The sequence below is a fragment of the Lepidochelys kempii genome, chromosome 1, assembly GCF_965140285.1.
Source record: "Lepidochelys kempii isolate rLepKem1 chromosome 1, rLepKem1.hap1, whole genome shotgun sequence".
Classification (NCBI taxonomy): Eukaryota; Metazoa; Chordata; order Testudines; family Cheloniidae; genus Lepidochelys; species Lepidochelys kempii.
In genome coordinates this window covers 48,700,395-48,727,897 of record NC_136380.1, presented here as the reverse complement: position 1 = coordinate 48,727,897, position 27,503 = coordinate 48,700,395, and the positions used below count along the sequence as shown (strand labels likewise).

At 44.4% G+C, this 27,503-nt stretch overlaps 1 protein-coding gene across 11 annotated transcripts in view; it reads right to left on the bottom strand.

Moving 5' to 3' along the window:
• Positions 1-27,503, bottom strand: part of FRY (FRY microtubule binding protein) — a 372,765-nt gene that overhangs the window by 275,071 nt on the left and 70,191 nt on the right. For 2 of the 11 annotated variants that reach the window (XM_073341359.2, XM_073341333.2), the window contains exon 1: positions 8,212-9,089. The exons of 8 other annotated variants lie outside the window; for them this stretch is intronic. In XM_073341359.2, the coding sequence (XP_073197460.1) occupies positions 8,212-8,281 (70 nt within the window). In that variant the 5' untranslated portion in view covers positions 8,282-9,089. Of the gene's footprint in view, positions 1-8,211; positions 9,090-27,503 lie in introns of those variants that run through there. One more of the 11 variants, XM_073341350.2, reaches the window with a different exon arrangement.

The following is a 27,503-nucleotide window of genomic DNA, read 5'->3' as shown; positions in this document are numbered from 1 at the left end:
GGACACCTAGACAAGCCTTACCCAACCCCCAAAGCAGCCCTGCACCCCACATCCACAGTCAGCAGTGACTCTCACCCAGCTTGGAAAATAGAAGTGGTTATTAGTTGTCGGGAACACAGCATAGAACAGATCTTGTTGCAGAGAAATAAGGAACATTCACCAAAGTCCATCTTGGAGGGGGGAAATCCAGAGCCTAGAGCTCTGTCCCCGAGTCCCAAAGCAGGAGACTGACCAGCTCTCAGCTGCCCAGCCTTGGTCACAACCTGCTGTCCCACCTCCTTCCTTTGTCTCTTTTCCAAGCAAATAGGTCACCTGACCTGTACCTCGCACTTTGTTTTCTAGTACCTCCAGCTGATTCTTGAAGAGGATGGACCCTAGACATCAACTTCCAGGATACAGAGTGTCAGCCATTGTCTGTGCCCAGGTAGCCAGACATCAGTCACACCTGCCCTCTTGGGGTCTCTGCAATGACCACACACCCTTGTCCCCCCACCTAGATACTTGAGTAACACATAGGGGAAACTGAGGCATGCACACAGTATTCAGACAAAACACTAAGAACTTTCCCACTTTGTCACATATACATAGACCTTTCACTTCTACATATCACAAAATGTAGCACCAAAAATGATTAAAATTCAACTTTGAACAAGTAAAGCCTCGGTCTGAATTTAAATTAATTGCATGTATAGAGATAAGGCTCCAACATTCAAAGGCAGAGAATTCCAAAGTCTTATTGCCTTGAAAGCAAGTATCATTATTCCTAAAGATGTGACCTTTATGATGAAACAACTGTGCTTGCTGAAGCAATTCTATGAAAAGGAGCAGAAGGAAAGTCAGGATATGCTTCTACGGGCACAAAGCTCTAAAGATTTAGAGCAGGTTGTACAGCGGAGCCAAGAGGCCAGTGAAGAAGCTTGGCAACATGTGACCTCCAGAAGAAGAAGGGGGAATGTCCGGGTTCCAGCAACGCAGACACAGGTAACTAACCGCTTTCATGTTCTCTCCACAGGTACCATTGCGGAGAGTGGACCAGATGATACGTCTGGGGGGAGAAAGCAGAATGAGACTCCGCTGGTTGGAAGGCATGAGATGCGCTGTCCTGAGGTTGGGGGTTCCACGACCACCACTCCCAAGAGAAGGAGGCGGTTGGTGGTGGTCGGGGACTCTCTCCTCCGGGGGACTGAGTCATCTATCTGCCGCCCTGACCGGGAAAACGAGAAGTCTGCTGCTTGCCAGGGGCTAAGATCCGCGATGTGACGGAGAGACTGCCGAGACTCATCAAGCCCTCAGATCGCTACCCCTTCCTGCTTCTCCACGTGGGCACCAATGATACTGCCAAGAATGACCTTGAGCGGATCACTGCGGACTACGTGGCTCTGGGAAGAAGGATAAAGGAGTTAGAGGCACAAGTGGTGTTCTCATCCATCCTCCCCGTGGAAGGAAAAGGCCTGGGTAGGGACCGTCGAATCGTGGAAGTCAACGAATGGCTACGCAGGTGGTGTCGGAGAGAAGACTTTGGATTCTTTGACCATGGGATGGTGTTCCATGAAGGAGGAGTGCTGGGCAGAGATGGGCTCCACCTTACAAAGAGAGGGAAGAGCATCTTTGCAAGCAGGCTGGTTAACCTAGTGAGGAGGGCTTTAAACTAGGTTCACCGGGGGAAGGAGACCAAAGCCCTGAGGTAAGTGGGAAAGCGGGATACCGGGAGGAAGCACAGGCAGGAACGTCTGTGAGGGGAGGGCTCCTGCCTCATACTGAGAATGAGGGGCGATCAGCAGGTTATCTCAAGTGCTTATATACGAATGCACAAAGCCTTGGAAACAAGCAGGGAGAACTGGAGGTCCTGGTGATGTGAAGGAATTATGACGTGATTGGAATAACAGAGACTTGGTGGGATAACTCACATGACTGGAGTACTATCGTGGATGGTTATAAACTGTTCAGGAAGGACAGGCAGGGCAGAAAAGGTGGGGGAGTAGCACTGTATGTAAGGGAGCAGTATGACTGCTCAGAGCTCCGGTACGAAACTGCAGAAAAACCTGAGTGTCTCTGGATTAAGTTTAGAAGTGTGAGCAACAAGAGTGATGTAGTGGTGGGAGTCTGCTATAGACCACCGGACCAGGGGGATGAGGTAGATGAGGCTTTCTTCCAAGAACTCACAGAAGCTACTAGATCACACGCCCTGGTTCTCATGGGTGACTTCAATTTTCCTGATATCTGCTAGGAGAGCAATACAGCGGTGCATAGACAATCCAGGAAGTTTTTGGAAAACGTAGGGGACAATTTCCTGGTGCAAGTGCTAGAGGAGCCAACTGGGGGGGAGCTTTTCTTGACCTGCTGCTCACAAACCGGGAAGAATTAGTGGGGGAAGCAAAAGTGGATGGGAATCTGGGAGTCAGTGACCATGAGTTGGTTGAGTTCAGGATCCTGACACAGGGAAGAAAGGTAAGCAGCAGGATATGGACCCTGGACTTCAGGAAAGCAGTCTTCGACTCCCTCAGGGAACAGATGGGTAGGATTCCCTGGGGGACTAACATGAAGGGGAAAGGAGTCCAGGAGAGCTGGCTGTATTTCAAGGAATCCCTGTTGAGGTTACAGGGACAAACCATCCCGATGTGGCGAAAGAATAGTAAATATGGCAGGCGACCAGCTTGGCTTAACGGTGAAATCCTAGTGGATCTTAAACATAAAAAAGAAGTTTACAAGAAGTGGAAGGTTGGATATATGACCAGGGAAGAGTATAAAAATACTGCTCGGGCATGTAAGAATGAAATCAGGAGAGCCAAATCGCACCTGGAGCTGCAGCTAGCAAGAGATGTCAAGAGTAACAAGAAGGGTTTCTTCAGGTATGTTGGCAACAAGAAGAAAGCCAAGGAAAGTGTGGGCCCCTTACTGAATGAGGGAGGCAACCTAGTGACAGAGGATGTGGAAAAAGCTAATGTACTCAATGCTTTTTTTGCCTCTGTCTTCACTAACAAGGTCAGCTCCCAGACTGCTGCGCTGGACATCATGCATGGGGAGTAGATGGCCAGCCCTCTGTGGAGAAAGAGGTGGTTAGGGACTATTTAGAAAAGCTGGATGTGCACAAGTCCATGGGGCCGGAAGAGTTGCATCCGAGAGTGCTAAAGGAATTGGCGGCTGTGATTGCAGAGCCATTGGCCATTATCTTTGAAAACTCGTGGTGAACAGGGGAAGTCCCAGATGACTGGAAAAAGGCTAATGTAGTGCCAATCTTTAAAAAAGGGAAGAAGGAGGATCCTGGGAACTATAGGCCAGTCAGCCTCACTTCAGTCCCTGGAAAAATCATGGAGCAGGTCCTCAAAGAATCAATCCTGAAGCACTTACATGAGAGGAAAGTGATCAGGAACAGTCAGTATGGATTCATCAAGGGAAGGTCATGCCTGACTAATCTAATTGCCTTCTATGATGAGATTACTGGTTCTGTGGATGAAGGGAAAGCAGTGGATGTATTGTTTCTTGACTTTAGCAAAGCTTTTGACACGGTCTCCCACAGTATTCTTGTCAGCAAGTTAAAGAAGTATGGGCTGGATGAATGCACTATAAGGTGGGTAGAAAGTTGGCTAGATTGTCGGGCTCAACGGGTAGTGATCAATGGCTCCATGTCTAGTTGGCAGCCGGTGTCAAGTGGAGTGCCCCAGGGGTCGGTCCTGGGGCCGGTTTTGTTCAATATCTTCATAAATGATCTGGAGGATGGTGTGGATTGCACTCTCAGCAAATTTGCGGATGATACTAAACTAGGAGGAGTGGTAGATACGCTGGAGGGCAGGGATAGGATACAGAGGGACCTAGACAAATTGGAGGATTGGGCCAAAAGAAATCTGATGAGGTTCAATAAGGATAAGTGCAGGGTCCTGCACTTAGGACGGAAGAACCCAATGCACTGCTGCAGACTAGGGACTGAATGGCTAGGCAGCAGTTCTGCAGAAAACGACCTAGGGGTGACAGTGGACGAGAAGCTGGATATGAGTCAGCAGTGTGCACTTGTTGCCAAGAAGGCCAATTGCATTTTGGGATGTATAAGTAGGGGCATAGCGAGCAGATCGAGGGACGTGATCGTCCCCCTCTATTCGACATTGGTGAGGCCTCATCTGGAGTACTGTGTCCAGTTTTGGGCCGCACACTACAAGAAGGATGTGGATAAATTGGAGAGAGTCCAGCGAAGGGCCACAAAAATGATTAGGGGTCTGGAACACATGACTTATGAGGAGAGGCTGAGGGAACTGGGATTGTTTAGTCTGCAGAAGAGAAGAATGAGGGGGGATTTGATAGCTGCTTTCAACTACCTGAGAGGTGGTTCCAGAGAGGATGGTTCTAGACTATTCTCAGTGGTAGAAGAGGACAGGACAAGGAGTAATGGTCTCAAGTTGCAGTGGGGGAGGTTTAGGTTGGATATTAGGAAAAACGTTTTTACTGGGAGGGTGGTGAAACACTGGAATGCGTTACCTAGGGAGATGGTAGAATCTCTTTCCTTAGAAGTTTTTAAGGTCAGGCTTGACAAAGCCCTGGTTGGGATGATTTAATTGGGGATTGGTCCTGCTTTGAGCAGGGGGTTGGACTAGATGACCTCCTGAGGTCCCTTCCAACCCTGATATTCTATGATTCTATGAACCAAAATGTTAGCTATGCAAAATGTGTCCCATCTATCATTTTATAATTCATAAAAGCCATCTTAAAATCTATATTGAGGAAAATGAAATCATTGCAAAACAATCTGTAGCAGCTCACATAATATTTGAATTGTAGCGAGAGGAAGGAAGCCATCTACCTGCATCATTCTGAATCTCCTACAGAGTAGGAAAGGAAGAAAACACTGAACTGGTAGTCTAATATAGAAAGTACAAAAATATGAATTTGTGTTTGGATATTTAATAGTGTACACTTCCTGTAGACTATAAAAAGATCCCTTATCTACAGATTTTTTTTATTCTGAAAAGATGAGAAGTTAAGCATAAATCCAAGATGTAACAACCATTTAGAAAGCAAATATTCTACTGACAGACCAGCCTAAAATACTGAACCTTCTTGTTACATATATTCTTTGCATTAATTTAAATAATTTCTTTAAAAATACAGGGTTTGGGACACGACCACAAAATAAATCTACAAACGATATTCTGATGCCCTTGCTCACATTTAGTATTTTAGTCCAGGAGTAGTCCCACTTATTTCAGTGCAACTACTCTTGGAGTAAGGTACTATTCAACATGAGTAAGGGTATGAGTATCTGGGCCTTGGTATTTTATTAACATAATTTCTAAAATAATAATATGTACTGCGTTTATGATCTACGGCTGTTCCTATATGTGAAAAGTGGCAAATGGAAGCACTGTCAATCTGGCAAGTTATAGGAATATTTGCCAGCTTTGTTTGAAATTCAGTCTTTCATTAACATATTTAGGGCAAAATTCTGCCTTTGATCCTTTCAGCCACATATGGGGGAATGCAAAGGAGCCATACCACTGAATGCACTTTTTTGCTGCTCCAAAAAGCAGCCATGTTTACCCATCTACAACATGCTATTGCCAAGCTGAGCCTAAATATTATGAGTGCATAAAAACACCTAAAATAAATATAAGCTGGTTCCCTCACCTGACCACGGTGAGCCAGTGAGCATGACAGATGGGCCCCTCAGCAAGCACTCTGGAATGCCAGGTAGAAATCCTACCTTGCCGCTTCATGAAACTGTAAAGTAGTATTGCATTTCAGAAGACCTTAGATAGCAAAGTTGGACACTAACACCATACCATGCAACAGAATGGGTAATTGTGCACTAAACAGTCCATTAAGAAAAAGTTCATGCTCTGTATAAACCTTAATACGCTTCAGCAGGAATGACTGGTCTCGTTAGACTAATAAACCTTAAGAAAGACAACCAATATTTATGTTTGCTGTTTCTATTAAATGCCAGTTTACGGAAACTTTTATTAATAGGACCTTTACTACCACTACCATTTTGGTAAATTACAAAGCAGAGCCTTTATGTTTTTTTTCTTTTAAAATAGTATTTTCAGAAGTATTTCTTTTGGGCAAACACATTAGCATAACTAACAGCTTGATTCTGTGCTCACCTATGCAGACACACATCACCTCTTATTTTGAAAAACACGTTCCTGTGCATGAATATGGAACCTTAGCAGTAAGTTTTCAAGCAAGGGGGTGTTCCACCCACCACATAACAGAGTTTAATAGAGCCCCAAATCTTTTGAACTCCACAAAATTCTCTGATCAAATAGTTTATTGTTCAACCACAGAAAATATGTACAATTTCATAAACAGCCTTTCAGACTGCAGGTAGATAGTCCGACAACAACTTTAAATAAAATTGGATTAACTGACTGGATTTCCTCAATGTTTAATCCAAGTACAGTAGAGAACACCACATTTATCTGTGAAGGAATGGCAGAAAAAGTGATACTTCATATATCAATTTCATTTTTCTAAAACAGAGAAAAATGCAGAATTTCATTTAAGGACTTCTAATTTCAGTTTAGGAATGCATTAGTTATTTCAAAATATTTTCCTAGGAAAAAAATCTGTGGTATCAGCAATTTAGAAATTAAAAAAAATTATATCCGTCTTCATAATATTGTAACAGTGCTATGTTCTTACCTCTTATGATTAAAAAATGTAAGGGCTAGTATCACCTGGCCTTTATTATTAATATAATTAAAAAAAGAAACAGGATCCATTTATGACAATTTCCCTACCCTCAAAATGATTTATTTTTCTTTATTTTCGTAACACTGACTGTAATTAGTTATGACACCCATTGTTACAACACATACTTTTGTTTCCTTTAAACAATTAATAGTTCAAAAGCAAAATAATACTAAATTCATCATCTAAGTCTTATGTCATAGATTCTAAACGTAATGAATGTGTGCAAAATGGTTTAGGATTATAGCAAATCAAGAAATACTGTTTAGGTAACAGTATTATTCCCTAGTGGTTTCACACTTGTGGGAGAAAAACTGATTCAGACAAGCCCGATGGTTGAAATTGACCTGGAAAAAACATGGTTTCTATGGTTATCATTTAGAAGTGGATATCCTAGTGTAACACATATTTAGGGTTTTTTTACATTTCTTAACTGGTTATCAGATGTATGTCAGTCACTAACAATGTCTGCAGAGGTATAATTTTATATACTATAGTATCTAACACACCATTTTATTCAGGAGCTGTTTAATTATAGATATTGGGATGATGGTTACGTATGCAGTAATGAATCCAAATTGGATTTTTCCAGAGAGACTGTATTCTATATTTTTTAAACTGTTAATGTATTGAGTGTGCCACTACTAACAGTAGCTAATGCGAAAAGAGAATACAACATATATATATATTTTAAATAAAAATTAAATCTGTATCAGAAGTAAGAATCTAGAGGCCTAATTCTAATGTGACTATATTTACAACCATTGCCTCTACTTTGAGATCTTATACATCATAATACATTATTATATTACAATGCATTCCTGAAAACTAAGACTGATTGATATACACAGTGATAAATTATTAGCATTATGAATAGAGAAATAATTAAAGAAGACTATAATCTCATTTGTTTACATTGTATAAAGCTTCAAGTTTGGGTTAGATATACACCCTGATACATTTTTGATACTAATGTTTCAAACGAATCTGAATTTAAAGCATAAAGGAAGGGGGCGGGGGGAGAAACAAACCTGTAAGTACCTAATTGATTTTTTTTTCTGGCTTTTACAATATTACAGTGATGACTTGCAGATCTGGAACATAAGCAGTCCATTTTTTGTTCACATGATACAAGGCTAAAACAAATACAAAATACTTCAGAACAATGCCACACCCCACTGATTAAATAGCACTTAAAATATTTAGATAAAGCCTGAACAAATCAAACAAACATCTAGGCAGGAAATTCTGTTTTAATGCACTACCACTGTGCTATTTCAGAGAGCCTGAAAGCAGCCTAACTTGAGAGTTCAATCAAGAAAAACCTAGTATAATCTCATTGCCATATTTGCAGTTAATGAAAGCTATTTAAATCTGTGACATTTTTGTTTTTATAGAAGAAGGAATCAAAAATTATTTGTTTCACTAATAACACAAACATACAGTAAATTTAAGATTTTATTATTTAGGTTATCCTTACTATTTACCAATCAATGTACAATATTAAAATATTACTCTTCTGCTACTCACTATTGCTCCAGGATTTCAGTAAATATTTGATACTGATTTCAAAGAAGCCTGAATCCTGCTGGCTAGCCATGTCTGCTGCATACAAAGAGGCTTCTATAATTCTGAGCAGTTGAAGTGGCAGGTACTAGTATGTAGATGTAACTGTCACCAGTTAGTGATGTAAACGAGGGGTCAGAAGAGGAAATGAAGTCTCTGCAGATCAACTTCTTCCGTGGTAGGTAAGCCCACATTTAATACAACAATAACAACAACAACACACCATGAGATGCTTGTCCTCTGCTCCTCCTTCAGGGCTGGTACTTAGCTTTATTTGCTGTATTTTTTTTCACCCTGCAGACATTCAGTAGGAGCTTTCATGTACTCCATTCCACAATGAATCAGATTTTTGCACCTTTTCCATAGGCTCCGTTTAATACATATACTGTACCAAAGCAGCTGTTGTATAAACAGTTAGAATGTCTCCTTGAAGGGTTTTTGAGCTGGCCTTTAATAGCGTGCAATCTGCCTGTCTGAAGGCTTTTTCCATTAGAGACTGATAGACTGATCGTATGCACCTCCTCCGGCAAGCAAACAGAGTATCAACTTGAAGCCCTACTGAGAATGTCTCTTCTGCAGCTTAAGGAATTTCACAGGTTTTGTTATTCTTTTCTTTTTTAGAAAAACCTCTAATGGTCTGGTCAGCTGCTTCCCTTCAGTCTGTTTCCAAGAACAACACACTGTATTAGACACAACTGCATCATGCTGCGGTAAAGCAAAGCTGCACCCTTCTATCTGATTGCAGTGACGTTTTAAAAAAGCCCATCAGTCAGCCCAGTTGCAGAAGGGAAGCACTTGCAGAGCATCAACAACCAGACATTTAAATGGCTGTTTGTTCTCGTCTTTCGCAGCTAAAGAAGAATCTCAGTTTGATGTCATTTTTGTCTTGAGTTAGACTTTTATAAGATAAGAGACAGCAAGCTGAATTAATATTGGAAAATAAACCAGGAGCTAGTTGCTTATTTCACCCTCTGCATATTCTATACTAAGTTTGATTACTAGCTACAATTTACCTATTTCTTAAAATTTTCTAATAATCACAATACATCAGTATGCACAATTTGCTAATAATGAAGTATCAGTTTTCCAGTGGCTTTTTGCTTCCTGAGTTCTTGGTATCATATTTCCTGATTTCAGTTTGCGTAGTTTTACATTATTTCTTCTCTCACCTAGTGGAATAAATAGTGTACTGTCCTATAATGTTTAAACAGACATATAGCATCTCTGTAGTGGATTCATTCAACAACACTGTGAACTGTTGGATTTTCAGAAACTTGGTTCAAGTGTACAGAAAATTTTATCTTCAGATTTAAATTCCTATTGCTATGCATTTTATCAGATTGTTTTCTTCTGAAAAATGCATAATTACACTGAAATGTTTCATAAAATACATAGAGTATTGGGGGAAAAGCCAATAAAAATCATCATTCTAGAACTATACTTTTTTTTTCATCAAATGTAAAAATACACACAGAAAAAGACCTTTTTACTTTGTGCCTACTGGTCTCAGAAGAAAATACAAAGATGAACTATAGCGACAATTCAAGGCATTGTTGAGCTTTCTCAGTCAAGACAGGAATGTTTACAAACTCGTCAGCCTGATAAAAACCCCAACCACCCGAGAAACAACTATTCCACTACTTTATTACAGTCCTTTATTTTACTGTATTCAACCTTTTGTTAAAATCAGATTTACTATATACTGTTAGTTGATATTTATTCTTTTATCAATGATGCTTCAAATAGCATGATCCACTCAATTAACAATCACATCAGAGTTCAACTTCTGATTTACTTATTTAAAAGAAAAATATATCAAGTATAGCCAGTTAAAATCATACTGAATCTTATTATTAAAGCAACTTAAAATATGAAACACCAGATTTGAAGATGTATTTAAATGTATTTTGATCCTATTTAAATGTTTTTCAATATAAATTTCACTCTAATATTAGAACAACTAGAGATAACAGCACATTTTTGGCAACATCTCCGAAACATTCCTGAAACAGCTGCAACTAGCTGAAATGGCAGTAACAGCCGCACTCTACTTCAGATCCAAAAGAAATTCCCCAAATTGGCTTTAACTGGGCTAACATCTTTAAAAAATACATTGGTTCTGCTTTCTTCCACATTAAATTAATTTCTGATATCTCACTATCTTATTATGTATTTCATTAGCTGAAAAGCTGATTAGCACAATGCAGACTCCTGAGGTGTAAAAGAACTCTTTTTGGATGGATTTTAGAGCCCTATGTATTCACAGTATATCAGTAACATAATGTACACGTTTCAGAGTAACAGCCATATTCGCAGTCTGTATTCGCAAAAAGAAAAGGAGTACTTGTGGCACCTTAGAGACTAACCAATTTATTTGAGCATGAGCTTTCGTGAGCTACAGCTCACTTCATTGGATGCATACCGTGGAAATGTACACGTTTTTGTCTATGACAGCGTGGATATTAGTACACGTGAGTTTAAAATAAAGAGTCCTAATATAACATTTTTTTACCATAAAAAGAAAATAAAAGATCAAGAATCTGAGTATTTTCACAGATAACCCATGATAAATTGCCCATTTCAGTCATGTACAACTGCCTTCAAGCCAGCCGCTATACTCCTGCTGTCTTGTCCACTTCCTGTGCTCTCCAGGCCTTTCGGAGAGCAGATATCCAGGAGTCTTGGGAAAAGGGACTACCTACCATCTGGAAGAGCGCCAACAGTAGAAATGGTCTTCAGCATATGGGAGGCTTAGGGGACTAGCCCTACATGAAAATCAATGATGCTCTCATGATCAGTACTCTGTCTATGCACAGACTACTGTGATCACCACAACCAGATGTTCTCCTACTAAACTTTTGAAAATAGTCTTCAAAAATAATTACCCGATAAGAGAAAAAGAATGGAAAAATGCGTAGTACGTTTAAATCTTTGTGATTACTGTTTATGATAAAGAGACATGTATGCAGTTAAGAACTGTATATTCTGAGCAATACTTAAAGGAATTCTTAAAACAGGTCCACTTAAATGGAGCTGGGAGTACAGCACAGGCCTGCAGCCTGATCAGATACAATCTCTGAAGCTCATTTTAGCTTTAATGTGGAGAGAACTATGTGGTGCCAAAACTTTTACATTCTGAACACAAAGAAAGTGCAATTTGAGGCTAAACACAAGAAGCAGGGGAGGCCTCTCAGTAGGGTGATGATATTTCCCTAAACTGAAAGCGGGATGTGCAAGGCTGGCCTGAGCTGCCTGGCGTTACTACTCATCTCTCACATTCCTGCGAACGTTCCTCCATGCCCCCAATAGAGCAAAGTAGCAGAGATGGGAAAAGAGGGAAGAGGAATGGGTATGGGCTGGGATCTGGGCAGCAAAGAAGGGTGTGAGTGTGTGGGTGTGAGTAGCCAGGGCTCACAGCCAGGAGGTGAAGCTATTGGACTATGATCCATTTTAGCAGTGTGATGCCCCTCTGGGTGCTGGCACAGCAAAAGTTCAGGAAGGAGCCTCCAGGTAATGGGAAGGACCAAGGAGATTCCAGAGAGCAGCCCTGGAGAAGTGGGGGACAGCTGGGATGCAGAGCCACCATTTCAGATTGGGAGGGCCAACTCCTGGCTGGGGAGGGGAGGGGGAAGAGGAGTGAATGACAGGGGGCAGCTCACTCCCGGCTGGTGAGAGGAGTGAGCAAGTGATGGAGGACCAGAGGGTGGCGGAGTTGGTCCCAGCCAGTGGTACAAAAGTCGGGTGGGGAGATGCCCTCCTTAAATGGTGCCCCTGCTGGGATGTGGCAGAAGTGGGCTACTAGACGCAGACTGGAGAAGAAAAGAAGCCTGTTGGGGTGGGGGAGGGGGGGCTGTGCAGGGTTTTGGGGACCAGCTCTGAAGGATGGTGGATGGGGAGGACATAAGGCCGGGGTGGGGGCTGCAGGGACCACTCAGGGGGAGGGGTCTGCGGGGAGGGCCATGCCATCTTTGGTGCCCTGGCACAAGCAGATGCTGCAGGACCTGGTCATTCACTCACCAGCTGGGTTGCCCATGGATTGGGTGGCAGAGTGAGCACATGACATTCCATTACTCCCTGATTGGAGGGGCAGGACATTGCAGAGACATCATCCAGGCTCCTATCCCCCCCTCCAAAAGTTGCCGCTTACCCCCCCCCCCACCCCAAATGTTCCTCCGTGCCCCACTTTCCTAGCAAAACAGGACAAATGCCCAGTTTTGCCAAAAAAGTCGGGATGTCAGAAACAGGGCTTAAAAAGGGGACTGTCCCTGCCAAAACAGAACGTATGGTCACCCTACCTCTCAGGACCACGTCTGAAGCAGACCACAGGAGCAAACTAAGTATAAACTAGATTTGTGAGTTTTGTGTATGTGTAATACAGTGGATTAGTGTACTTGAATGTATCTCCCTCTAGTGGCAGCTACTAATAATTAAAACTGATCCTTGAGTTCCTTTAGTTCGCGTAGCAGGGGATTGTGCTTTTGGTCCTTAATTACCTTGTTTCGATCCCCACTGATAAACCATAGTGTTTGTATTTGTCAGCGGACATATGCACTGTCTAATACGCTGTTGTAGTATAAAACTGGTACTCTGGATTGGCCGATCTAGGGCTTGGAGTCTGATCTAGGGCTTAATCATTCAAGGTGTTAGTCTGGGCCCTGCAGTCCTGATCCTCAAAACAGTGAAGCACATGCTTAAGCTACTGGTTTATTTAAAGTACCTGCACAGGTATTATCAGTTCGTAAACTATCACAGACATCATGGTGCAAGTGGGTCTTGAGGAAAGATCAAGAAGATCAAGAACCTGCATACTGGCTTTACGAATTAATCTGGAGAGGGAATTCTATGAGTAAAGGGTAGCATGGAAGAAAGTATAAAGGTGCTCGTGTGGGAAGCGGACAAGAAAGTGATGGAGGCTGGCACGTTGAAGGAGAGGAGAGATAGGAATGTGTGACAGCACAATAATGATGTATTTTGTTGTAGAGAAATTAAACAACTGTCTATATTTTGAATCATATATTTACTTTCTAAGATCTCCAGACTCTTTTTCCAAACTATATTAACCCACATTAATGATTTCCCCATAGCAATACACCTTTCTAAATCAGTATAATAAATTTATACTTTTTTGACTATACTGTAGGACAAAAGACAACTAAAAGACAACACACTTCTCAAAATTATAACCAATAGAGTTGGAGAAGACTTTTTTTTTTTTAGTTTTTGTTACATTATGATTCTTTTTAGAACTGTTTCATTTCATTAGTTTTTGAAAGCAGATTAAAAATCTACTATATCACAAAACAAGCATAATGGAGTTCATAATACAGTGTGTAACGTTCCTAGCCCCTAGAACTAAGGCCTAATACAGGGGTCAGCAACCTATGGCACGCATGCCAAAGACGGCATGCAAGCCAATTTTTAATGGCATGCTGCTGCCTGCCGGGTCCCAGCTACCAGCCCCGCTCAGCCCGCTGCCGAACCCAGGCCCGTAGGGGGCTGAGCGGGGCTGACGGCTGGGACACCGGCAGGCAGCAGCGTGCCATTAAAAATCCTGCCCGCTCTGGCCTGCTCTTCTCCACCCCCGCCCTGCCGGCTGCTGCTGCAGGGCAGGCAAGCTCCCTCCTCCCCGGCCTCTTCCCCCAGCGTGCTAGATTCCTGTCCCTCCCTCCCTGCTGCAGATCAGCTGATTGCCCTTGCGGGGGAGGGGGAGAAGTGGAGCCGCAGCGTGCGCTGCTCCAGGGAGGAGACGGACAAGAGGTGGCGACAGCGACGGCGACGGGGGGTGGAATCAGGGCATATCCCCTCCAGCCCCCTGCCGTGAGCCACTCTGGGTAGGGGGCTGGGACCACCCCCTCGACCCTAGCCCACACCCCCAGCCCTCTGCCCTGACCCCTACACCCCAACACACACACCCCAGCCCTCTGCCCTGAACCCCCCCTCATACACCACAGCCTCCTGCCCTGATCCCTGCAACCACCACGACCCCAGCCCCCTGCCCTGACTCCTGCACACCCCTCACACACACCCAGCCCTCTGCCCTGACTCCTGCACTCCCCTCACACACCCCTAGCCCCCCCAAACCCTCTGCCCTGACTCTTGCACCCCCCACATTCCTACCCCCATCCTGAGCACCAAATGGGAGCTCCTGCACCCCCCCCCCACACACATTCCCACCTGCACCCCTCGCACCAGATGGGAGCTGCCCAGGTAAGCACTCCACACCCAAACCTCCTGCCCCAACCCTGAGCCCCCTCCCTCATTCTAGCTCCTGGCCAGACCCTACACCCCAACCCCCAGCCTGCTCCTTCACCCCCATCCCTGTGCTCAGCGCACTCCCACCCTCATCTCAGTGCAGAGAGAGAGGAAGAGAATGGGCTAGAACCAGGGAAAAGGTAGGTACCCACTCCATGTGGGCAGGGCCAGGATCCCAGACCGTCAGCGGGCTGAGCGGGGCCAGCAGCCAGGACCCTGGCTGGCAGGAGCCGGCAGACCGACAGCGAGCTGAGTGGTAGCGGGCTGAGCCGCTCAACCCACTGCCGGTCTGGGGTTCTGGCTGCCAGCCCCTTGCCAGCCAGGGTCCTGCTCAGCCTGCTGCTGGCCGAGGTGAACGGAACCCCAGGCTGGCAGCGGGCTTAACAGGCCGGCGGCGTAAGATCGGCATTTTAATTTAATTTTAAATGAAGCGTCTTAAGCATTTTGAAAACCTTGTTTACTTTACATACAACAATAGTTTAGTTATATAATATATAGACTTATAGAGAGAGACCTTCTAAAAAACGTTAAAATGTATTACTGGCATGCGAAACCTTAAGTTAAAGTGAGTAAATGAAGACTCAGCACACCAATTCTGAAAGGTTGCCGACCCTTGGCCTAATAGAACAGAATAATGAGAGGTTGGGCTATTCCACCCATCACTCTTCTGTGGGGTTCTTAAACTTAGGGCTGGTCTACACTAGAAAATTAGATCACCCCAGCTGCATTGTGCAGGGATGTGGAAAAATCCATACCCTGCTGAGCAATTTAGTGAAGCTGACCTAAGTCACCATGCAGACAGAGCTAGGTCAACAAAAAATTCTTCTATCGACCTAGCTCCGCCCTCAGGGAGATGGCATAGGTAGTGTCTATACTAAAGTGCTGCAGCTATGCCACTGTAGTATTTAAAGTGTAGTAGACAAGCTCTTAGTTAGCCAGCTGGCTGGAAGTTGAGTGGATCGGAAGCAGCAAGCTTCACCATTATGGCTACTACCCCCATTGCTTCCTTGAACCCTGGGATCCACCATGACACTGATGGGCCTTCATCATCCTGATCCTAAAAGATGTCCTGACCAGACTGGGACAGAGAGGGGGACCCAAATGACATTGCCACTCCTATCAGCTGCAGCTCGATCCCAAACACCAACTGGGATGTGAGACCCCAGACCCCATGTATCTTTAAGCCTTCCCCACCTTATTTCTTCTCTTTCTCATCTCTCTCCTTTTCCCTTCTGCTTTTAGTAAGAGTTTGGTGTAGCCAGCCAAGGCTGCATATTTTGCAACAATACTGTAGCCTGTGACCAAAGAAGCAACTAAAAGCAATGCCCTAAACAGCCTGATACTGCTACAAATTCACCAATTCTCAGAGTAGTCAGTAAAACTATGTGCTATGCCTGTGTTTTTCCATCAGCAAATAAGAGCAAGTAGCAGAGACAGAAGCTGCATTTGCTATCTTTGCTCTTCTTCTCTCCCACTTTGTGTATGTTTGTCCTGCTTTGTCTTCAAGAAAACGAGACTGGACTTTCACAAGAGCAGCAGCTCCAGCCCATCTCATTTCTCCTTTCCCCCACAAAAGACAGACGGTCATCTTTAATACCATCTAAAAGTATCACACAGGGTTGGCTTGTTTGTTTTTCTTTTAAAAACCTCTCTAAATTCTAACTCTTTCCCTCAGTTAAAGTGAAAGATAAGGGATATCGTTAGAATAAAAGCCTTACTTATACTTTCCATTTCAAATGCTTTAACTGATCCGGAAAGATGCCCTGACCAGACTGGGCATTCTTTTTTTATATCTTCAATGAAAGGTTAACAAGATTTTTAATGGTGTGTTTGCCATGGGACTAAGCAGGCTGGGGTCTCTGGGTTCAAACCCTCAAACCTTGTGTAATTGTTCAGTGTTGTACATTGAAAAGGTCAGGTTAACACCTTTGTCTGTCTGAGCCAATTTATACCATCACACTTAACAAAGCCAAAAAAGCATGTATGTATGTATGTTCCCCAACCTTAAACACTTTGCTTCTATTTGTTCTTTTCTTTCCCTCCTACATCCCAGAAATACTTTGTCCTCATCACCTCAAAAAAACCTGGGTTGTGTTGTTCCTCATCTTTTAGCGTCTCTCCCTCATTTCTCCAAGAGATGCTTCTCCCACTCCCGTTTCCTACATTGCTCCATTCTCCGATTGGTCATTGTCCCCTGCTGGGCTGCTCTTCTGAGTGGACCCATTACTATGTCTCCAGGTTGGCCCCTCTCACATCCTCACCTTGAGTTGCTTGAGCAAGCTTTTTTTCAGACAACTGGGACAGGGAACAGAACTTTCATTCCTGCCTCCACTTGAAGGCAGTGTTCAGAGCAGATCCACTGAAAGGGCAAAAGCTAATGAAAAGAGAGGGAACCTCATCTCCACTCTCTACTCAGCCTTTTAATCAATAAGGCCAACAACTAGATGACTAAAGGACTGCTCCATCAGGCTGGTAACTAACTGTTGAATCCTGAGTGGAAGCATAGACAACGATTAGTGCTCAGCAGGCCCTGTTGCAGAACAGGGAAAGGTTTGGGGGACTGTACAATTCCCGCACTCATTCACAACTTTGCAGGATGGATCGATTTAAATCAAAGTTATTTAAATGACAAAAACAGCATTTTAATATTGTTTTTATTAGTTAAATAAAAAAGTAAGCTTATCAAAAACATGTTTTCACAGAGTTTAAGGTCAGAAGGGACCAACAGATCGTCTAATCTGACCTCCTGAATATCACAGGCCACCACCATGCTCACTAACTCCAACAGCCAAAGTTAGAGCAAAGTATTACAGTCCTCAGGAGACAAAGATTACATGCCACAGGCAGAGACTAGGAGAAACCAAGGTGCACCAATGCTCAAAGCAACTGCAATTTCAGTTTTTGTTTTATAAATCAGTTTTAAATGCAAAGGAAGTATTAACCATAGTTTGTGAACTGATGGATTGTTTCTGGTCATAAGCCAGATTTTCAAAGGTGGTTTGGTGCCTAAAGCAGCAGCCTAGGATTTCCAACAGTTCCTAAGCAGGTTAGGTGCCTAACCAGCTTAGGCACTTTTTGAATATCTCACTAGGCACCTATCTGCATCTTCACGTGCCCAAATACCTTTGAAAATCTGGTCCAATGTTTGTCAAATTTTTAGAAGTAATAGATCTCATCCTTTCCCATCTGCTTTTTATCCATAAATTGGAAGAGGAAAAGCTTTCCTGCACTTTCAACTCCCAATTGGTTTCTCAGATTTGAATGAATCAGTCCAAATGAAAAATATATGCTCTCTGTCCCTGTTAGCAAAACTGAAAACAGAAGTAATTAAGGGGAAAGCTTTGATGCACAACAGAAATGGAAAGTACTTACATTTGGAAACATGCGAATACCCACATTTGTAAAGACTGAAAATAATATAGTTAAATATTTAATGCAGTATATGACATTATGACATACTTAACCCTGGTCTACACTATGAGTTTAGCTCGAATTTAGCAGCGTTAGATTGATTTAACCCTGCACCCGTCCACATGACAAAGCCATTTTTGTCGACTTAAAGGGCTCTTAAAATCAATTTCTGTACTCCTCCCCGACGAGGGGATTAGTGCTGAAATCGACATCGCCGGGTCGAATTTGGGGTAGTCTGGACGCAATTCGACAGTATTGGCCTCTGGGAGCTATCCCAGAGTGCTCCATTGTGACCGCTCTGGACAGCACTTTCAACTCAGATGCACTAGCCAGGTACACAGGAAAAGCCCCGGGAACTTTTGAATTTCACTTCCTGTTTGGCCAGCATGGCGAGCTCATCAGCACAGGTGACCATGCAGTCCCAGAATCTCAAAAGAGCTCCAGCATGGACCGAACAGGAGGTACTGGATCTGATTGCTCTATGGGGAGATAAATCTGTGCTATCAGAACTCCTTTCCAAAAGACAAAATGTCAAAATATTTGCAAAAATCTCCAAGGGCATGATGGAAAGCGGCTACAACAGGGACCCGCAGCAGTGCCGCATGACAATTAAGGAGCTCAGGCAAATCTACCAAAAAAACAAAGAGGCAAACGGCACCTCCGGGTCAGAGCTCCAGACATGCCTCTTCTATGATGAGCTGCATGCAATTCTGGGGGGGGCCCTACCACTACCCCACCCCTGTCCGTGGACACCTGCCAGGGGAGAGTCTCATGCAACAGAGATGAGGATTTTGGGGACGAGGAAGAGGAGGAGGAGGAGGAGAGCACATAGCAGGCAAGCAAAGAAACTGTTCTACCCAACAGCCAGGAACCGTGTAGCACCCTGGAGCCAATACCCTTACAACCCTCCCAAGGCAGGCTCCTGCACCATGAAGCCGGAGAAGGCACCCCTGGTGAGTGTACCTTTGTAAATATAATACATGGTTTAAAAGCAAGTGTGTTTAATGATTAATTTGCCCTGAAGACTTGGAGTGCATTCATGGCCAGTACAGCTACTAGAAAAGTCTGTTAACGTGTCTGGGGATGGAGTGGGAATCCTCCAGGGACATCTCCATGAAGCTGTCCTGGAGGTACTCCCAAAGCCTTTGCAAAAGGTTTCTGGGGAGGGCAGCCTTATTGCGTCCTCCATGGTAGGACACTTTACAACGCCAGGCCAGTAGCACGTAGTCTGGAATCTTTGCATAACAAAGCATGGCAGCGTATGGTCCCGGTGTTTGCTGGCATTCAAGCAACGTCCGTTCTTTATCTCTCTGTGTTATCCTCAGGAGAGAGATCATCCCAGAGAATTGGGTGGGGAGGGGTTTAGTTGGGTTTGTGCTGCACGTTAACCCAAAAACCGCAGCCCCTCCTTTTAAATGGCCAACCCAACAGGTGCTTGGTAGGGAAAGGAGGGCACTGCTGTTTGAAACCATTCCCACATTTATGAAGGCTGAAGAAGCCAAAAGACTGTGGCTTACCATGGCTGCCTGCAAGCAGAATTCTGTTGCCCAGCCATGCATGTGTGATCTCTCACACCAAACCGGCAGGCCCTCAATATAAGAGGCAAAATGCGACCTTGTACTGAAAGCACATGTGCTATGTAATGTTAACAGCCTGGTTCACCGTGAAAGAGTCTACCCATTGTTCTCTAAAATGTGTCTTTAAATACTACTCTCCCTTTTTTTTCCTCACGCAGCTGCAAATGTTTCAATGCTCCCCCTATCATCTCCGTCCCATAGGCTAGCGCAGATAAGGAGGCGAAAAAAATGCACTTGCGATTAAATATTCTCTGAGCTTATGCAGTCCTCCCGCACTGAAAGAGCTCAGCAGAATGCATGGAGGCAAACACTGTCAGAGTCCAGGAAAGGAGAAAATGAACGTGAGGATAGAAAGGATGAGTGAGATGAGAGGTGACGTGAGCGTGATGAGAGGAGGCAGAATGCAATGCTGAGGCTATTGGGGGATCAAACTGATATGCTCCGGCATCTGGTGGAGCTGCAGGAAAGGCAGCAGGAGAACAGACCGCCGCTGCAGCCCCTGTGTAACCGCATGCCCTCCTCCCCAGGTTCCACAGTCTCCTCACCCAGATGCCCCAGAACATGCGGGGGGCTCCTGGGAACCCAACCACCCCACCCCAGAGGATTGCCCAAGCAACAGAAGACTGGCATTCAATAAATTTTGAAGTGCAGTGTGGCCTTGTCCTTCCTTCCTCCCTTCATCCACCACCCCACCTGGTGCTTCCCTCCTCCCACACCCCTCCTGGGCTACCTTGGCAGTTATCCCCCTATTTGTGTGATGAATTAATAAAGAATACATGTTTTTGAAACAACAATGACTTTATTGCCTCTGCAAGTGGTGATTGAAGGGGGGAGGGTGGTCGGCTTACAGGGAAGTAGAGTGAACCAAGGGGGCGGGTTTTCATCAAGGAGAAACAAACAGAACTGTCACACCATAGCCTGGTCAGCCATGAAACTGGTTTTCAAAGCTTCTCTGATGCGCAGCGCACCCTGCTGTGTTCTTCAAACCACCCTGGTGTCTGGCTGCACGTAATCAGCGGCGAGGCGATTTGCCTTGACTCCCCCCCCTCCATAAATGTCTCCCCTTACTCTCGCAGATATTGTCGAGCACACAGCAAGCAGCAATAACAATGGGAATACTGGTTTCGCTGAGGTCTAACCAAGTCAATAAACTGCACCAGCATGCTTTTAAACTTCCAAATGCACATTCTACGACCATTCTGCATTTGCTCAGGCTGTAGACTCACAGAATCATAGAATATCAGGGTTGGAAGGGACCTCAGAAGGTCATCTAGTCCAACCCCCTGTTCAAAGCAGGACCAATCCCCAATATTTGCCCCAGATCCCAAACGGCCCCCTCAAGGATTGAACTCACAACCCTGGGTTTTGCAGGCCAATGCTCAAGCCACTGAGCTATCCCTCCCGCCCCGTAGTTGAACAGCTCCTGACTACTGTCCAGGGTGCCTGTGTATGGCTTCATTAGCCATGGCATTATGGAGTAGGCTGGGTCCCCAAGGATAACTATAAGCATTTCAACATCCCCAACAGTTAGTTTCTGGTCTGGGAAGTAAGTCCCTTCCTGCAGCTTTTCAAACAGACCAGAGTTCCTGAAGATGCGAGCGTCATGTACCTTTCCCTGCCATCCCATGTTGATGTTGGTGAAACATCCCTTGTGATCCACCAGAGCTTGCAGCACTATTGAAAAGTACCCCTTGCGGTTTATGTACTCGCCGGCTTGGTGCTCCGGTGCCAAGATAGGGATATGGGTTCCGTCTATGGCCCCACCACAGTTAGGGAATCCCATTGCAGCAAAGCCATCCACTATGACCTGCACATTTCCCAGGGTCACTACCCTTGATATCAGCAGATCTTTGATTGCGTTGGCTACTTGCATCACAGCAGCCCCCACAGTAGATTTGCCCACTCCAAATCGATTCCTGACTGACTGGTAACTGTCTGGCGTTGCAAGCTTCCAGACGGCTATCGCTACTTGCTTGTGAACTGTGAGGGCTGCTCTCATCTTGGTATTCTGGCGCTTCAGGGCAGGGGAAAGCAAGTCACAGAGTTCCATGAAAGTACCCTTACACATGCAGAAGTTTCGCAGCCACTGGGAATCATCCCAGACCTGCAACACTATGCGGTCCCACCAGTCTGTGCTTGTTTCCTGGGCCCAGAATCGGCATTCCATGGCATGAGCCTGCCCCATTGCCACCAGGATGGCCAAACTGCTGAGGTCAGTGCTTTGAGAGAAGTCTGTGTCCATGTCCTCATCGCTCTCGTCACCGTGCTACTGTCGCCTCCTCGCCTGCTTTTGCAGGTTCTGGTTCTGCACATACTGCAGGATAATGCACAAAGTGTTTACAATGCTCATAACTGCCACAGTGATCTGAGTGGGCTCCATGCTTGTCATAGTATGGCATCTGCACGAGGGCAGAGTTGCAGCAGAAGTGGTGGCTGACGACAGATGCCATAAGAATAGATATTTATAGAGAACAACGAGAGGACCTGAGAGGTGGATTCGTGAGAGCAGGAGAGCAGAGTTGCAGCAGAAGTGGTGGAGGACAACAGTTAGCACTATGCACATTTCCCGAGGAAGAACACACGTACCCGGGAGCCCATGACAGACAACATGGAGAAATTCGCTATTGAGACAATAGCAGCAGAGCAGAGTTGCAGCGGAAGCAGTGTATGACGACAGTTAGCAGTCCTACTGCACCGTCTGCTGCCAGCAGCACCCAGGACACAATAGCGGTGGTGTCGATGAGCTGAGCTGAGCAGAGCAGGCTGCATGCTTGCCGTGGTATGGCGTCTGTGCAGAAAAAAGGCATGAAACAATTGTCTGCCATTGCTTTCATGGCAGCATGTACCCAAAACCACCCGCGACAATGTTTTTTCCCCATGAGGCATTGGGAGCTTAACTCAGAATTCCAATTGGCGGCAGAGACTGCGGGAACTGTGGGATAGCTACCCACAGTGCACCACTCCGTAAGTCGATGCTAGTCACGGTAGTGAGGACGCACTCCACTGACTTAATGCGCTTACTGTGGACATACGCAATCGATTGTATAAAATCGATTTCTAAAAATCAACTTCTATAATATAGACCTAATTTCGTAGTGTACACATACTCTTAGAAAGCTTGAGTTGACCTCACAAGTTATATAATTTCCCCTTGATTTTGTATGTATTTTAAAAAGCACACCCTTTATCTCATTAAAATTTGAGGAGGGCTCATTGATGCAGCATATTACAATATATTTATTTAAATCAGAGGTCCCCAAAGTGAGGGGATGTGCCCCTCTAGGGGGGACAAGGAGGACCATCTGAGAGGGCACAGTGGGGCCTGGACCAGCCCCAAAGGGGCGGGGAGGGAGCACTACCCAGCCCCTCCCCGCCCCCAGCTCTGCTCTGGCCTCACCCCCAGCATCCCCAGCTCTCAGCCCCGACCTTGGCCCTGTCCCCAGCCTCAGCTCCGCACCCAGCCAGGGGCCTGGCTGCCGGCCCCCACCATGGCCCAGCTGAAGCTCTGCTCCTGGTCCTGTGCCAGTCCCCAGCCTCAGCCGCTGGCCATGGTTCTGTTCCCAGCCCAGGGCCAAGGCTCGGAGCAAGGCTGGAAGCGGAGCCACATCTGGCCGTGGGCCTGGTTGCCGGCCCACACTGCAGCTCTGCTCCGGCCCCCAGCCTCGGCCCCTGTTGCGGCACCGCTCCCGACCCCAGATCCACGCCCAGCTGTGGTCCCGGCCTCAGGCCTCTTACCTCTGTCTGTGTCCCCGCCCAGCAGCCGCGGCCCCGCTCCTGGCCCCGGCTTGGGGTTGGGGGGAGGCATGGATGGGGGCGGGGGTGTGACCCTCAAAAGTTTGTGGACCGCTGATTTAAATAATTTCAACAGATTTTTTTAAGATCTAAGCTTACTATACGATGTCAATTTCAAATATAATTTTAATTAAGGTTTATTTTTAAGAAGGAAAATGTATTTAATTTAAATTTTAAAAAATCTATTTTTTTTTTAAATCAACAATTCTTAATTGCCTTGTGGATGTAAAAGCTCACTAACAGCTCTGCCATCAAAGCCACTGTTGGAACAGAATTCAGTTTCTGGACATGGGATTGAGCTGTATCAATTGCAATAGTGCTCAGTCAAACCATATCCTTTGGACTCCCAGCAGGTCACTGATGTATAACCTTTGCCTGAACCTTTCTTCTACGCAGGTCAAGAGAGTCATCACTAGACACCAACTAATATGATAAGCTGAAAATGCATCATCAGTACAGAATGAAATCTTTATGAAGCTAAAACTGCTCCAACAGTGCAAGACTATTTTCCTGTTATAAGATTACAGTTCCACCACTAAACCACACTACAGCTTTTTGCTTGGGAGAAAAAAATGTGTTTTTTTCTCTTTACAGAACTATATGTTATTTTGATTCAGCATTTTAGTTTTAGGAGTAAAATATAAGTTTGATACACTGGGACTCTGCACATACATACCTCCAAACATTCCCAGGGGCTAAAGCAGACAAATCCTGCTCCAAGGGAGTGGGTTGGGGGGAGGATCAGGTGATGGCAAGCCTGGGAGAGGGCAGTTGCAGATCGAACCCTCCCCTGTAGCAGTGGCTGCTGTGCCTCCTGTCCCATGGGGGTAGCAGGGCTCAGTTTCCCACTCTGTGCGCCGTGACCTGGCCCTTGGCACTTGAAGTCGCAGCACCACTCAGGCTGGTCCCAAATCTGGGCAGTGCTGTGACTTGTGTGCTCAGGGCCAGGTTGCAACACCTGGATCGGGGAGCTGAGCCCAGAGAGCCCTGTGGGACAGGAGCTGCTTCAACGAGGACAGAAGGCTTTGGGGGTCAAAGTGGGACAATCCCACAAAACCCAGAACTATTGGGAGAGGAGTATGCACATATTAGGAGCCATGTCAGAGTAATAGTGTGTGATTCCAACTTTATTGGAATTATTTATTCCATTTTATACACAGGAACACATGACAATACAGTGTGGTATAAAATTTTATTCACATGAGTTTGGAGTTAGTGCATTACTCACAAAAGTGTGCACACTCATACAGTCACCCCAGAGATGGCCGGAAAATAGAGAAAAAAATTTATGATAATTTAAAAGATATACTTTTCAGAGAAATTGCATTTTCAACAAAATTTCCCAACAACTCTAATCCGCATGCATGAGGAACATTCTTTTAAGGCACTTTTTAGTACTGAGCTATTTGTTATTTCCAGAAGCAACACTGTTAAGCACTCTAGTTACTAATTATGAGAGGCACTACTTCCTGTGATGTCAATTCACAGATTCATAAGATTAAACCCAGAAGGGACCATTATGATCATCTAGCCTGACCTCCTGCATCATAATGCAGGCCATAGAATTTCATCCTTTAATTCCTCCATCAAGCCTATAACTTTCAGTTGAGCTGGAACAATTCAATGCAGCCAAGCAACACAATAAAGGCCTTTTGATGGCTCTCGGGTACTAATTGGCAGTCTGGATCCAGATTAAGATGTTTTGCAAATTGGTAAAACACATCAAAGTATTCACGGTACCAGACTCAGTTTCCAGGACATGTACTGAACATTCTAGATGTACCCAGTTGCACAGACTGTAATGGATTAATCATTTAAATCGGGGGTTCTCAAACTGGGGGTTGGGACCCCTCAGGGGGTCACGAGCTGTCAGCCGCCATCCTAATCCCCACTTTGCCTCTAGCATTTATAATGGTGTTAAATATATTAAAAAGTGTTTTTAATTTATTAGGGGGATTGCACTCAGAGGTTTGCTATGTGAAAGGGGTCACCAGTACAAAAGTTTGAGAACCACTGCATCATTAATAATTTTCAGTAAATATACAATTATATTAAAACATTTATGCTAATGTACCCATCTATCTGTATAGGAAAATAATTATATTAATAAGCAGTTGCTGGAGAAAGAGCTCTCTTGTTTGTATTTTTGGATTTCACTAAAATAACTATTTACAAATTCAGCAGCTGAATGATGGATTTAAGATCAAAGGATCTTCATTGTATTACAATAATTTTAAAGTTGGTTTAGGCCCGAATCTTGATCTTTCAATGTAAAATCTTTAACAGATCTATAGATGAGAAATTATATTAGGAATCTTAAGTACAATCAACCCAATTCACCCCTTGGGTTCCGCCAGGGTTAAACTGCCAGCATCCAGGCTTTGGGGCCTACTGGCAGAAGTCTGCTATGCACAAACCCGCTGTGCAGGGGGGGCAGGAATCAGCCAGTGGTATCTAGAGGAGAGCAGGACTAGCCTCAGAAAAGATGGGGGTCACCCTAGATAAGAGATCTACTGATTCAGCAGTTCTTCAGTGTAGATGCTCCATGGGCACATGGTGGACAAAGACACAAAATCATGTATTATGAATACCAGAAATGTTTCAACTTAAACTTAACATTATATATAATTTTTCTATTTCTTAATTTTTTCCCTAGAGCTACAGAAAAGGAACTTCAAGCAGTGGCCTCATCATGCCAGATTCAGCTTAAGACTAACACTGAATACTTAACACTTTTGAAAACACAATAGGGAAAGTGCTCTTCATAATGAAATACATTTATAATATATAAAATAAACTGAATACATCCTATCCTTCCAGTATCTGGCACCTGTACTGAGGGGAAGGAGGTGCTTATAAATAGCATTGAACAGTTCATCTTAATAATAATAGTAATAAATAACAAGTAGTTTAAGCAAACATCATAAACATCAGTGTTCATTTAGTGTTCATAGTATGCATATACATATCCCTTCTCAGTATCTTAAATCATTTTTTCCAGTTCACAATAACTGTTATACATCATGATCATCTAAAAAATCTGAAATGTGTTTTGTCTCTTTACAAAAACAGTGTCTGTCCCCCCACCCCCAAAGAAGAAAAAAATTCAGAAGGTCATCCTAGGCAGTAGACTCTGAATAGTCTCCTGAAAACCAGAAGGTATAATTTTCACAGTAGGACTTATAAATATGAACAAACCATAAAATAACAGTGCAAATCCAAATTACAGTGATTTTTCATAATTATTAAATGGAGAACACCTCCCATGGGCCAGAAATGCTTTAAAAAGTGAACAAAAAGGAAAACAATATCCATGAAGATAATGCCATTTCTTCACTATCTCTGCTGGAGGAAATTGGAATAGAAACGACTCTCCTAGCTTAGGGCCATACCAGAATACTACTATATATCCTATTTTTAGTTAGCACAAAGTGCTAATTCTAAAAGATTAAAATTTATGAGTGACTATGGCTGCCATCTAGCAGCTATTCTAATATTATCCATCCTTGCATTATGCACATGGTATCCATGCATACTCAACCCCAGGACTTGCATACACTTACTGTACAGCAGTAGTTCTTAAATTGTAGTCCGCGGACCATTCAGGTGGTGCGCGGATAGTTCCCCCTAAAGTGCACGCCTGGGCGGCCGCACATGAGAGAAAAAAGGGCCTCTAATTAGGTGCCTAGACCCTGGAAAAGATGCACATGTAACGTGAGGTGGTAGCCTTGGGGGGAATAGGGGGTAAGATGGGAGGGGGCAGTGGGATGAGAAGAGGGGGTGGGGAGAATTTGGGACGTGCAGGGCTGCGGTGGCCAGAGAAAGAGGCGACTTTCTCCAGCTCCAGGGCTGTGGCTGCCGGAGAGAGACTCCCCTCCTTCGCAGCCCCAGCTCGGGGGCTGCTGCAGCGGGGGAGAGAGGGCACATCCATCGCATTAGAAAAGTAAGACTACTGATATTAAAATATGAGTTGTGTGCTTTTATTTGTAAAACAAAAAAAGTTAATTATTATAAAGATTTTTTTATATAGCGCTTTTATCCAAAGCACTTTACAATAGTTAGCTAACAGTATAAACAACACTTGGAAAGATCATTAAGTGGTCCACCGAGACCCTCAGCAATTTTCAAGTGGTCCGCGGAAAAAAAAAGTTTGAGAACCACTGGGGGATTTTGCCCAAAAAACACAGTATGTAGCTGCATGCCAGTTTGTGGGAGCAGTATGGC